General features: G+C 27.6%; 2 protein-coding genes across 5 annotated transcripts in view; one reads left to right on the forward strand and one right to left on the reverse strand.

Annotated features, from left to right (window-relative positions):
- Nucleotides 1–518: 518 nt before the first annotated feature.
- Nucleotides 519–11,094, forward strand: LOC113553959 (tubulin beta-1 chain-like). The gene is made up of 3 exons (XM_026957603.1): nt 519–575; nt 8,141–8,252; nt 9,854–11,094. The coding sequence occupies exons 1-3, from the start codon at nt 519–521 to the stop codon at nt 11,092–11,094; spliced, it is 1,410 nt and encodes a 469-aa protein (XP_026813404.1).
- A 411-nt stretch (nt 11,095–11,505) lies between these two features.
- Nucleotides 11,506–15,252, reverse strand: part of LOC113550108 (RNA-binding protein fusilli) — a 67,901-nt gene continuing 64,154 nt past the window's right edge. For 2 of the 4 annotated variants that reach the window (XM_026951756.1, XM_026951755.1), the window contains exon 15: nt 11,506–15,235. In XM_026951756.1, the coding sequence (XP_026807557.1) occupies nt 15,049–15,235 (187 nt within the window). In that variant the 3' untranslated portion in view covers nt 11,506–15,048. The remainder of the gene's footprint in view (nt 15,236–15,252) is intronic. The other 2 variants (XM_026951758.1, XM_026951757.1) reach the window with 1 other exon arrangement.

Below are 15,252 nucleotides of genomic sequence, written 5' to 3' on the forward strand. Positions count from 1 at the left end.
ATTGAGTAATGGTTAATTCTATGGTTATTTAGTTTAACCAAAAACCAGAATATTTAATGTCCTTTATTTTACTTACTAGTCACTACTGTTTATTACGTATCTCCTTATGTAGCATATTTGCAATTTATGTACACATAATACATAAATATAAAATATATTCATACACAAATAGCTTAGTTAAAAACGCAAATCATATCTAATTGGATAATATAATCTACACAAATGCTATTATTTCAAAATTCGATTAAGTTTCGATGTTTAAATATGATTTGATCACGACGCCATTATACGAACTAAGGAGTTTATATTTGTGATTTGCGGACTTTTTGACTTCAGACTTGTTACTTAGTATCAAATCATCTGCTGCCTAGTTGCCACGTTATTATCGTGTGTATACAATTGGAAGACATCAATTGTTTATTTTAAAACAATCGAAAATAAAGTGGTGTAATTGAGATTCGTAACATTCTAGAATAGCTGTTCAACAGCTATATTCGCTAGTAGTGGTGATCATAGACATGGGAGAAATACTGCAAATTCAAGTGGGTCGTTGTGGCAATCGGATTGGAGACAACGTACGTGTGTCGTATAAACAAAATACATTTTTATCGAAATAATATTCTTTATATTTATTGCATACAGTATGTAAATTAGGTAATTGGAAAGTCAGTAGCTGTTATTCAAAAAATAATTCAGATGTTGTAGTATAGAATTTTTCAATGTAATCAATGACTAATAGCCTACCTTTTACAATGGCCAAAAGTAAAAAAAAATATAAAAAACTACTTAAATATTTTTTAAAAATTCGAAAATTGACAAATAGAAGAGTTACTTATTTGTAATATGGAGAAAAAAATAATTTTGAAATCGAATTTTGAATTTTCAATGAACGAAAGAAACTTCTATTTAAAAAAATACAACATAATATTGTGGTAAAATTGTACTGGTTTTCACGCTTTGATAACTAATTAGCTAATTCAATAGATTATAAAGAACACACAATTCATTGATACTTAATGTAAGATATTTTTTATTTATTTTTATAATAAATACTATTTTTTATATATTCAGAATAGTAAATTTAATTTTATTGTATTAATAATAAGTCGAAATAAAATAAAAATTAAGACTACCTACCTATTGTTAAATTAAGTTAATTACGGACTTACGTTAAGTATATAGATACTGATAGAATTATATTATTTAACATAATAGCCAATAAGTAACAATGGTAACATTGATGATACATATTAGTATATCAGTATATTAATAACTCAATATTATTTTAAGTATTATTACAATTTTATTTTTATTAAATATACCCTGTCAACACATTGTAGTTACTTCATTATGTATAATGATTTGAAAAAGATTTTTTTCACTGGATCTCATTGATTTATTATTTTAATCTTTAGGACTCCAATAGAAGTTACTTGCCGACCCCTGATATAAACAATGACAAAAATATCCTAATAGCTAGAAGGTTATTAATTAATAATTCAAAAATATTTAAAAGAAATGAAGGATCTACATTGGCATTGGACATCATACGTCTGGATGTCTGGTAGGCTCATTTTTAAGAAAGTTGGTTGAGGCAAAGGGAACATAAAAAGGAACGTGACGGAGGTCGGGAGGAGTGTGAATGAAATAAAGGACAGTATAGGTAAATAGTTAACTCAGGAGAGTCAATATATTACATTATTTACATTATTAATTCATAATAAACCATCCAAAAACGTATTCCCTGATAACGTCTACGTACGCGAAGTTGGCACCCCGACTTTATCCGATCGTTTCCAAATTGGTCTCATTTTTTTTGCAACTAATTTGCAACAATTTGCAACGTTGATAAAAAAATTTGCAACACATTTTTTACGGCGACAGAGCAAAATTCAGTTCGTGGTGCCAACTATCCCCGCTTTGTTTGCTGGGTCAAAGGTTAAAAAAATATATAAATGAAATTCCACATTAATTGCGCTTACAGTAATTTAAAAATATAGAAACTATAGATAAGCACTATTTTTTATACATTTATATTTTGCAAATAGTTTGCAATAATCTGCAAACTCATTTCCAGAATTTGCAAACTTCAACTTTAGTCGTGGGAATTGTTTAAAAATTTCGAGGGCCTTCCCCCAACGTGCATGAAGTTGTCCCCCCACTTTAAACCAGGAACTTAAAACTTCTTTAGAAAAATTGCTACACTTTTTATTCAAATTATATTTTTTATAATTAAAATATATATTTTTATCCTCGACTTGTTTTAACCAAATAAGATTTTTAAATTATGGTCGTTTTTTCATCCCAGTTAGATTGTTTTATTTAATAAAGAATCATTTTTTTTTATTTATTCATTTATGAATAATTTATAAATCAGATTTTTATCTAATAAGAATAAAAAAACTGAATAAATCTAAAAAAAGGTTAAATAAAAATTTCCAAATTTAATAAAAAGCCTAAATAAATAAGTCTATACCTAATTTATAAAAAATATTATTAATTGAATAAAAAGCCTAAATTAATAAAAATGAAATAAAAACCCTAAATTATAAAAAATTTAATATTTATAAGAAAAACTGAATAAGTACACCAAGAAAAAAACGTTAAATAAGAAATGATAAATTTAGTAAAAAGCCTAAATAAATAAAAATGTCTAAATTCCATAAAAAATATTCTTAATTTAAAAAGTCCTTTTTTTAAGAAAAATTTTTGATAGGTACCAGTTTCGAATGCGTGGATGAATTCTGGTGGGCTACTTGAAGTTCTTCATTTACCGATTCAATTAGTAGTTATTCATGTTGTAATAAAACAATACAGAAAAAAATATATACTTATGTATTTGAAACTTGTTTATAATAAGAAACAAATATATATATTTCAACATTTTTACGGTGAATGTCATAGAAAATTATAGTCCAAAATCGTTGAGACTTTTAGAACCCATTTCCTAATTATGATAAGTATTAAATACTATAAATAACTATAATAAATAATATACTATAATTAGTATTATAAATTATACCCACCCTAATCAATAATCATTGTACACAGTGATTTATGAATAGAGCTAGGAACTACATGTCTTAAAAAAATCTTATAATATGCATGCATTTATGCCCTAAAGAATCTCTAAATATGATATTAAAATATGTATTTAAAAAAAGTATATTTGTTATAAATAATAATAATATTTGTACCTATATATGACCCAAAAATAGACAAATTTGATCATAGATAATTTTGGTATATTATCTGAGAAAATTATTTTCCTTTTTTCAGATTGGTTTTCATTAAAATAAAAATAAAATTTTTAATATTTTTTAAAAAAACAACTTAAATTGAATTCCTTTGTATATTTTTAATATGGTATTAATTACCTTGGGAATTAAATTGAAGATTGAACTATTAAATATTTTCATAAGTTGCAATTTACTTTCTTCCCATGGGAATTACAGACTTACTCATTCTTAAAAATAATTATCAAATATTCATTTATAGATGAAAAATGGTCAAATATGCAAAATATGCAACTATACATTTTAAATATAAACTCGTATTGCTATGAAACATGCTAGAAGTCCCGAGCCAAAAAAATTCAAGTCGTCGTTGGTGAAGGAAAGGAACAAGAGTACAAATAAGAAAACAATTTCTTATAGGTTCTATATAGTTCCAGAGTTCAAGTGGGAGGGGGGAGGGGACTACAGTGATGTAGGCCCCCAAATAAAAAAAATTTTCTGGGCAAACCGGAGCCATGCAAATTCTAGCAAATAAGTAGATGGTAACTATAGGTATCAAATATTTTTGTTAAAATAGGATATTTTTTAAATTAAGAATATTTTTTATGAATATACACTTTATTATTATTGCATTTTTTTATTATTTAAACTTTTTATGCAATACTGAGTATTTTAATTATTTAGGTTTTATTCCATACTGAATAATTTTTATATAAATTAGATTTTTTATTATTTTTTTTATTCTAATTATATAAAAATCTGATTTATAAATTATTCATAATCGAATAAATAAAAAAAAATGATTCTATATTAAATAAAACAATCTAACTGGAATAAAAAAACGACCATAATTTGAAAATCTTATTTGGTTAAAACAAGTCGAGGATAAAAATATATATTTTAATTATAAAAAATATAATTTGAATAAAAAGTGTAGCAATTTTTCTAAAGAAGTTTTAAGTTCCTGGTTTAAAGTGGGGGGACAACTTCACGCACGTTGGGGGAAGGTCCTCGAAATTTTTAAACAATTCCCACGACTAAAGTTGAAGTTTGCAAATTCTGGAAATGAGTTTGCAGATTATTGTAATCTATTTGCAAAATATATATGTATAAAAAATAGTGCTATCTATAGTTTCTATATTTTTAAATTACTGTAAACGCAATTAATGTGGAATTTCATTTATATATTTTTTTAACCTTTGACATAGCAAACAAAGCGGGGATAGGTTAGGAACTGAATTTTGCTGTCGCCGTAAAAAATGTGTTACAAATTGTTGCAAATTAGTTGCAAAAAGATGAGACCGATTTGGAAACGATCGGACAAAGTTGGGGTGCCAACTTCATGTACGTATAACGTCTACGCTCAGCAAACTAGCCAAAGAAACTAAACTAGTTGCGACGCAACAGGGTTATAATAATTATTATATTTAATCGTTTTTTTAGATAATAGTGGTAAGACTATATTTGATTTAGACCACAATGGAATTAAAATTAACTTGGATATAATTAGCAGTGTGCCAGTGTATAGTGGTATTATATATTGAATAATATTATAAAAACAAATATTAAAAAGGTGGACAAGTGGATATCGCTCTGTTGTATATTAGAGATGGAGAGTAGGTCACTATAATGGATGTGTTATATTTGAATGCAATGACAGTTATCATTGTATACGAAAAATGATTCTGAACGGAGATGATTTGTCAGTCTAGGATAATTAGTAACATAGATTATATTATTACCTATATTTAAATTATAATATATCATAATTTTACTCGATTTCGTGAAAAAATAAACTTCTTACACTCATTCAATTTTGTCGATATTGACGCTAGAATTTTTTTTTCGATTATTTGATAGAAAACTTATGGATAACCTTGTATTGAGTTTTTTAACTTTAGATATAATTTATAAAAATTTTATGAATTTTCAACTTCAAAATTCCTTGAAAATTTTCGCCATTTTGACATATTTCGTAAACATTTGAACTTTAAATGCTTATAAACAAAAATTGTGACTAACGATTTTTAATTTTTTTTAATTATAACTTATTATAAACTTTGCATTACATTTTAAAGGTTTTTTGAGTAGCCAATTTTTTTTTATAGTCATTTCAAAAAAAAAATTTAGAAATATTGAAAATTTCAATTGTCTATAAATAGCTTAAAAAAGGTCAAAATATTTGGAAAATTTAATTTTAAATAGATAACGCTAATATAAACATTTGGGGAAAATTTCAAGTATTTACAATGATTCGTTTTTGAGTTTTTTTGAGTCAATTTTGTCAAAACTGATTATGGGTAAAAATTCCCATTTTTCTGTTACTTTTTTAGAGTTTTTCCTGACGCTTTGAAAACTACTGGAAATTTTTACTTTTGACCCCGATAAAGTACCAACTAAATGAATTTTCCTTTTCAAAGAGGGGCTGAAGTCAAAAATCAAAGCATTATTTCTATTCCAAATCGTGATGACAGACACAAAAACATTTTTTTTTAAAAAACACATTTTGTAAAATCAATACATTCTTCACTTCGTTCAGAATCTAATACAATTTCCATGAGTATTGTACCTATTTTTTATTATTTTTATTTAGATTACCTACTTGTTACCAAAACTATATAATTTTACCTTAATATATAAGTTTCTTTCGTTCATTGAAACTTCAACCGATTTCAAAATTGTTTTTTTATCTATATTGCATATAAATAACTATTTTTAAATTTACAAAAAACATTTAAGTGTTTTTTTACTTTTTTTATTTTTGACCATTGTAAAAGGTAGTTTATTAGTCATATATTAATATATTACATTGAAAAAAATTGCACTACACTATCAGCATTATTTTTCAAATTAAAGCTACTGACTTTATAATTAATTTACTTACCGTATAATATACATAAATTTTAAGAATATTTAAGGTTTGTTAAGGTTTTGACCATCAAACTGTGTCAAACTTAAAGTATTACAGGGGCCACAAAAAAATGATTGTTATTATTATTTATTACGAACAATTTAACATTTTTACATTTTATTATTATATTAATATACATTTTCCTGTACAATTTTTATTATTTTTTTTTCTGTCACCAATTTAATTTTGATTTAAGTTCTTTTAATTTGCCTTCGCTCATAAATTCATCATAGTGATAAAATTTTGATTTATATTATTTATAGTTATGGACGTTATGATTAATATTGAATAATCTAATCGGGACACTTATAACACCATTACAGATTAAATAAATTATTTTATTATTTATTTAGCAACAAAAATATTGCCATTCTCATAATTTAGGTTAAATTAAACGAAAAATTCGTTGTTCATCGATAATTTTTACTTAACTTAAATAGATATATAATTATTTAACTATACATTTACGAATTTAGGTACGTACTTAACTGCAGCTTACACAAAATAAAAATAAAAAACAGCGAATTATTTCGCTATACGGTAATGATATAAATGTATCAAACATTTGGCACCAACTGGCGAACGCTTTCAGTGCTTTTCAAAACTAGAAAAAATATCAGGAGATTAATGAAATTAAAATGTTGAAATGTCAATATTTTCAGAAAAATGAACTCTACAAAATGGCTATCTTCAATCTTTTTGAAAATAATTAAATAAAAAAATATATTTTTTTAACTTTTTTACCAAAGTATTAAAATAAATTAAAACATGAAATATTTGCAGTTCTTGTCCCTGTGAATCTTATTGAAAAACTAGAATTATGATATCTTCATTATTTCAGGAGATATCGCAATGGTGTATATCGATTGCGTCGAAATACCTTTTTACCTGTAAAAAATCTTAAATATCTATTGATTCCACTGAACTTTTTTATGTATTGATTCCATCGAAGTTTTTTATTCATTGATTCCACCGGTTAATATTTGTAAATTATTAATAGTAATAAAAACAAAATATAAAAGGCTTAAATTAATATAAAATTAATTTTCAATTCGTTCAAAAAATCCTGCGATTTTATATGTGATAATTATATTGATGTAACATCAAAATTTAATCAAAAAATGTGGACATCTTCTTCAATTTCTTCCGAACGAATTACAAACAGTTGCGAATTGTTTCATTCGAAACTTAATACTCAATTCAACAAAGCACATCCTAATATATTATTGTTTTCGTATGTATTAAATTTAAAAATTCAAACTGGTACATATATAATAATAAGAGGGCTCAATAATAATAAAATAAGTAAAAATAAAAATTATGAAAAAAAAATAATACATAGAAACAATTTTTGAAGACTATTTAAATAAAAAATTGATAAATTGAAGTATATATAACTGGCATCAAAGTACTAAGCACTATTCTGAAGAATAAATCAAATTTAAAAAAATTATGGTGAGCTGGGTGTATCTTATACCTACCTATACTATTGATTAAAAAAAAATACAGTCAGTGGAATCAACATAAACAAAATAATATCCGGTAGAATCAATAAATAAAAAAGCTCGGTGGAATCAATATAAACAAATATCGGGTGGAATCGATAGCTAGCGGAATTGATATTAAAACGGCGGAATCGATAAAACCCCATCGCAATGGGTCAATCCTTATGGGACACTGTATTAAACAAAAAATAATTCTATACCTACATAATGTATACTTTTTCAGTGTTCATTGTTGTAACATGAAATATAGGTATAGGTATAATATAAAGTTTATTTTTGAACGATCTATTTCTACCTACTATAGTCACTATATATATATGTATAATAATATGTGATTTGATTTTGATTTGTATTTGAGTTACCTATTGTAAATTGTAACAGTCTATAGAACAGCAGCAGATCATTGTTTTGTTTTTATATTGACTAGTTGACATTGGGCATTAAATAATCTCAAGTAATGTTTGCTATGACTTTATCAACTTTTATAGTTTTGGAAAACCATATCTAACGAACATGGACTTGACGAGGAAGGGAAAGTTACCAGTTATACTACAGATGAACAGTTAGAGCACATAAATGTGTATTATGACGAATCCCAAGGTAATAATACTGTACAAGTTAAAGTAGTATAGAGTTAAAAATTTAAACAATTAACAATATCATTGAAGCCAATATTTGGAGTTGCGGATGTAGTTTTTTGAGTCCCGAGACTCAAGTCCACACTGACCTGTATGAAGCAGGCGGTTATTGCTATAATGGTATACCTATATAATGTTATGAATTTGTACCTACTAGCATGTAGTAGTGTAGCCATGTAGGGTGGAATATAGATGATTACCCGAGAGGGTAGGTTTTAAAACTATAGGCTATAAGTTAGTAATAGCATTGATTTTAAAGCTATTTCATATTATTTTATCATCTTTATAACAAATACTTTCAATAATTGTTTTAACAATGTTCAAAATATCATAAGCGATATTCCAAGTGGATTTCGTGTCATGCTTAGGTTATATTGTTATCCCGAATTTAAATGGGTTAATGTGAACTCATCTTGGATTTCCTTTATTTGTAATTTGTATAGTAATTTTTAAACTCAACTATAGCCATAGACTATTGCCATTAGTAAGTTATAATAAGACCAAGCAAAATTATATTATTTTTTAATAATTTTATTCTGTAGTATTTTCAAATACTTAATAATTTTAAACACTTTAAAATATATATTCATTGAAAAAAAAGTGTTGAAAATCAACGTGTACCTAACTTAAAGTTTTATAAATTATTTAATGAGATGAACGAAAACCAAAAAGATATTGGAAAGTAACGGAAATCGCCCTCTTACATAGGTGTTGCATAGACAATGTTAAATGGTTTAAAAAATTAAAATAGTCTAGTTGGCATGTCAAGTTTTTTCTATACAGGTAATTCTTTTATTATTAAACACTCATTATTTTGTCAAATATTGACTTTTTTCATTTTTTATTTAATAGTGAAACCACTATCAACTTTTGATTTTCAAATGGCAATCTATATTTAAAATGTACTAAATCAATATGGCTATTTTTTTGAATTTTAACGTTTAAATTATTATTTTTCGTTAATTTTTTAGGGAGAAATTTGGGTGGTTTTTGGTTTTTATAATAGTCCTTGTTAATAACCTAACCTAACCTATCGACGCAGTGATAAACTTCATACTTGTAATTGCTAACCCCTCACAGTCGTAATAACCAGTAAGACATTGACAAACACCTAAAAATCTCAAACCACTTAACTTTGAGCAGCTATTACTCACTAACGTTAAAATTCATTAAAAAAATAGTCTTACTATTTTATGACATTTTAAATATATAAGTTGTCATTTGAAAATTAAAAGTTGATAGTGATTTCACTATTTAATATAAAGGAAAAAAAATAAAAATGTTATATAGTTTTAGAAAATCATACAATTAAAAATTTTGAAAAAAAAAATGAAAAAAATGAACATTGAAATAATAAATGATTAATGATAAAAGAATCACCCTGTATATTTTATAGCTAAAAAACGATTTTCTTATAGTTACATAGTTTTAGCTGCTCTATATTTTCAATTCTATAGTTTGACAACTATTAGTGTATATTTAGGTGAACATTGACTAATGACTTTTTACCAACATAATAATTTGGTAAATCTTGCTTTAGAATTAATATATAGATTGGTATAGGTGGAATTTATGTGCCTCGGGCGGTGCTCGTGGACTCGGATTCGACGTTGTTAAACACGATCGATGGGCGACCGTGTGGTGGTAATGCATACAGAAAACAAAACTTTGTGGGAGGGCATGGCAGAACCGGAAGTAATTGGGCCAGGGGCTATTATGATAGCAGTGAAATATCGAGTCTCGTCGCGGACGCTGTCCAGTCGGAAGCGGAGCGGTGCGATCGGCTCCAAGGGTTCCAGTTGGTACATTCGATGGGCGGAGGCACTGGGTCCGGTCTAGGTGGACGAGTGCTGGACAACGTCCGAGTGTCGTATCCAAATCAGGTGGCTCACACGTACAGTGTAGCACCGTGGACGACCGTGTCGGACGAGCCTACTGAGTCGTACAACGTGTTGCTGTCTGCGGCCCGGTTGGTGGGCGACGCACATGCGACATATCTGTTAGACAATCGGGCGCTATTTGACACATGCTGTAGTAGTGGAAAATATGCAACAGCCGCTCCTGCGTACGCTGATCTCAACCACCTGGTGTCGCAGATCATGTCTGGAACGACGACTGGACTCCGGTTCTCCGGTAGGTTGAACGCCGACATGAGAAAGTGCACCGCCAACATAGTGCCTTATCCGAGACTGCACTTTTTTTTGCCGGAATTTGCACCGCTCACATTCCGTGGTCAAACGGACGCGTGCGTGTACACAATTCCCGAGCTGGCCACGCAACTGTCCGGAGCAGTGCGGCTGCAACGGCGTTGCATCGACGCCGACACCATCGAGGCTGTCGTAATGGCCGCCGTCATGACGTTTAGGGGCAAAAGCTTAGAGACCGATAGCAGTGGCGGTGTACCAATGCAACCGGCTACGGGATGGATGTCTGACCCAGAACGTTGTTGGTTACCGGACAATCTCAAAACTGCCAGTTACGGTGTACCGTCTCACGGACTCGAGAATAGTGCCACGGTAGTGGCCAATACGACAGCGGTGCGCGACGTATTCGAACGGTACTGCCAGCGATTTGAGTCAATGTTGGCAAAACGGAAGCTATTGCACAAGTACACCGAAGAGAGGATAGATTTAGATGAATTCCGAGTTGCGTTTGAACAGATTGAATCGCTGCTGGCTGAATACTTGGCTATCGAGCAGATCAATTGTAGTGGTAATGATGACGATGACAGACAATCATTAACAAGTATAAGCAGCACTGTATCGCCATCGACAGTTGATGGACACAAACTGCCAGTACTTTAATTATTGTAATATGAGAAATTACATAAATTATTTACACAGAAAGATATTTTTTAGTTTATTGTAGATAACCCATAACATTCTGATGATTGCAGTTAATTGTTATTATAGTAATTGTTTGTAATTTGTATAGGTACTTCCAGCAGCTCAACGTATATATTATAGTTGCTATTGTAAAATGGTTATTTCTCTTCAATTCTAAATTTAAAAAAAATATTATATTTTAAGAATATATACACACGGTAGTCGGTAAGGAGTACTTCTGCTTAAATTTATAGCACGTATTGAATATTGTATTATATCATTGTTGGTGTTATTGTCATATTGTTATTAGATCATGACCAAAAATGAAAGATAAGGCACAACGTTTAAAAATAAAACATAAAACACACGTTAAATGTCTTTTTCAAAAAGTCTATAATAATATATATTTTATTTAAATTAAAACAAAAATGTAATATTAATAATGTCATACAAGTACTGGTACTAGACGGCAATTTGGTGTACAATTAGGTAGGTATTAATAATAATGATAAAATTTAAAATATAATAATTAACTAAAAAAACATGTACATACACTTACTTTTTGTGTATATAATAATAATATAATAATTGACTAAAAGGGACTGGAGACGACTTAAATACAAAGGGGTTGATCTACGATCAACCATAAAAAACTACACACTATACCAGATAATAAGTAGACTTTAAGATATGTGAAGTGAAACACATTTTCTAGGTTAAAAATAATTAAACATTGTTTTCACACGCACACACACATACACACATTTAATTCATATATAATTTAATTTTTAAATGATACTAACTATAACGTAAAAATAGTAATAATGTATAATTAATTAACAACACGGGTATATATTATATTATATATTCAACGATTTTTAAATTATTATTTATTGCACTACAATAACACAAATAGCATCATAGGTTTTGGTTTATTTATTCTTAATCATATATATAATCGAACGAATTGGAAAATAAAGTAGAATTAAATTATAACAACATTTGCAGTTACCTGAATACTCTCTATATATTGATGCGTAACACTGTATTTGCAAAGACAGAGAGACATCGAGCAATATAATAGGTAATAATTTATAGATCATAATGATCATGTACTAAGTAGCTACATATTAAGCATGAGCTAAGAGTAGTGATAATATTATAATAACAAACGATTAAAACGATAATATCGATTTTTTATATAGTAACATATTTATAAGAGATAGCTTGCAATCTAACTCGAAAAACGGGCGTCATGTGAAACACTTGATACTATATTTTTCAACGGACAAAGTTATAAATTTAACTATACGGGATATTATACATCGTATATCTTTTCGGTGAAAAATGAAATTTATAGTCTACAGAAGCCAGATGGAAAATAAAAAAAACCATTAAGTTATCAGAATTTTAATTGTTTTTTGGTAGTTGGCGGGGTGTACACTGATCTGAGATGTTTGTATTGTTAGTAGCAACTTTTTTTTTTTAATATTTACAATAAATATATAAATATTTAATATTGATTTAGGCGGTATAAAATATTATGAGTTCGCACAGTAAATCGTACACAAAAACATCCATAAATGTTATAAATAAAACACTTGAAAATTCAATAAAGGCATAGACTGTAGGTAGATATAATTATAATATGATCGAGATTAAATGATAAGGTATGCATTTGCAGAGTATATAGGTAATATACGTATATAATCCATATCTCATTTTTGAGTAATTTATTTATTGTGACTGGCTTTCGTGTAGGCAAAATGTTAAATTCTTATTTATATTTCGGTTTACTAAAATCCATATAAACTATTATATACATATAAAGTTATACATAGTATATATATATATATTATAGCACATTACGATTACATACACGCACGAGTCTTAACTGTATGTTATGATATTATGTTAAGGCTTATACTGCAGACTGCAGTTAAACACTTTACTAGTTGACACTTAACGTCGAATTAAATTGTTAAGCTTTAAAATAACGGGGGCAAAGACTTTGCCACGTCTCATAAAATAATATTTTTTATTAATAATATAATAACAATAATAATAATAAAAATTAATATAAAAAAAAAAACAAAAACCGTATACATATTATATATTGGAACATTGTCGATGTACATTATTATTTTATATTTTTTAATACCTATAATATTGTGCGGCCGTGACAGCAAGGGGAGGGAAAAACGATAATAGTATTATAGTAATTTTTTCTAAGAATGACTTCTAAATACACGAAATTCCTAGAATGAAATCATAATTATTAATATATTTAGACGGGTGGTTGAATGTTGGCTAAGGAGATTATCGTGTTGAAAATTCGTTCATCCGGAAGAGGACCAATAAGTATAAAATATACATTAGAGATTAATTTAATTTAAAAAATTGTCAAAAAATCTACTTTTCTGAGATCTACTTGGAAATAAACAAAATAAATTAAAATTGCACAAAACATTAAAATGTTAAAATAAAAATCATACAATACTAAATATTGTTTTCGTTATGTTTTATCGAGCATAAAGAATACTAGAGATCGTACAACCGAATGTTAAAATTTTAAGATTCATAAACTAACATATTATAGGTACCTAGATATATAATAACTTTGGCGCCTTAGCACTCTTTATCATTATTATGTTAAAATTTGTATTTTTCATTTATACACTTAAACGCATTCAAAACCGCAGTTAATGAAACGAATAATAAATTAATCTCACTAATTCCTACAAAAAAAAAAAAAAAATATTAATAATACTAACAAACAAATTTGGTCGTTTTATAGGACTTGACTAATAACAATGCGAGGGCATAAAGTCAAAAAAAAATATTTTCAAGAACCATTGCTTGTTATATAATAAAGAAAACGCGATGAAGTATAACGTAGGAAATAATTTTTTATAAGAGGTGTTATAACGATACTTCGATTTCATCGATATTGTACTACTACAATAATAATATATTTATTAAATAATCTAACTGTGCGAGAGTTGAATTGGAATGTGCATCAAATTATATAATGATATTGACGCCATCTATAAAAATAACGTGTACACACCAGTTATTATTAAATTGTTACGTGTAGTACTTAATTATAATTATATACACTGATTATACAAAGTGAACTTTTTTAAACTTAAGACATTTATTACTCGGTTTGTCACGGTCAATTAATATAATTTAAAGTAGGTACTATAATATCACATGTTTGTGAAAAAATATAATTTTCAATTTAAGTGAATTTTAATATATTTTAAATTTCAAACTTGTAATTTGAATTTTGTGTTTTAATATTTTTGGAAAATATTATATTTTAGAACATGAAATAAGAAATAATATCGATTTTTCCATGAGAAAAAATATGCCTAACCAAGAAATATGTATGGTATATACATGTATTGAGAAACAACGTGTAAATGTACTAAGAAATTCACCATGTACCTGTACTTGTAAATAAAACGGAAAGTATAGTCATTTAAGAATTGAATATTATATAAACAAGTTAAGTTCGTTAAAAGAATACTAAATTGGTAAAAATAATAAAAATCACATTGAAAACAAACGTTAATAATTCACATAAAACTTAAAAATTATAATCAACTTATAAACTTCAATAGGGTAATATTATAAATTACCTATATTGGCTATATAGTATATTTTATTGTTGTGCACACGTGACCAATAATAAAAATGAGGATTAAGTATTATTTTTTGTCTTTAATACACGCGGTGGAAGACGACTATATGATATTTGTTGGATGAGCTTTCTAAAGTTGAGTTCTTTCAACCATTTAGTTATGTATACTATTTCTTTTTCTGTCTTAAATATATACAGTCTTAAATCTAATAGAAATATCTCTGGCTCTATATAATATTATATATAGGTATAAATAAATAAATACAAACATTACTATTTATATATTATAAACACGTTAAGTACACGGCCGTTTGTACTTTGCAAAATATTCGCTTATTATGACTTGGAATTAGATGATGAGTACGTAGTCCGGTCATCAGCGTCAACGACGTTGTGTCGATTGCACGTCGATTGCCGCTGACCGTTGTTTCGCGTCGCGTCAAGCCGCAGCCGAGTGCATACCCATCGGACCTGTAACATGTTAGTTT

Source organism: Rhopalosiphum maidis, chromosome 1 (genome assembly GCF_003676215.2).
Source record: "Rhopalosiphum maidis isolate BTI-1 chromosome 1, ASM367621v3, whole genome shotgun sequence".
Classification (NCBI taxonomy): Eukaryota; Metazoa; Arthropoda; class Insecta; order Hemiptera; family Aphididae; genus Rhopalosiphum; species Rhopalosiphum maidis.

Bases quoted from the DNA above. Each gene is read 5' to 3' on its own strand.
- LOC113553959 (XM_026957603.1), top strand. From the start codon at position 519: ATGGGAGAAATACTGCAAATTCAAGTGGGTCGTTGTGGCAATCGGATT. The intron at 576-8,140 runs GTACGTGTGTCG...CAACTTTTATAG, and splicing joins GCAATCGGATTGGAGACAAC to TTTTGGAAAACCATATCTAA. The intron at 8,253-9,853 runs GTAATAATACTG...AGATTGGTATAG, and splicing joins GTATTATGACGAATCCCAAG to GTGGAATTTATGTGCCTCGG.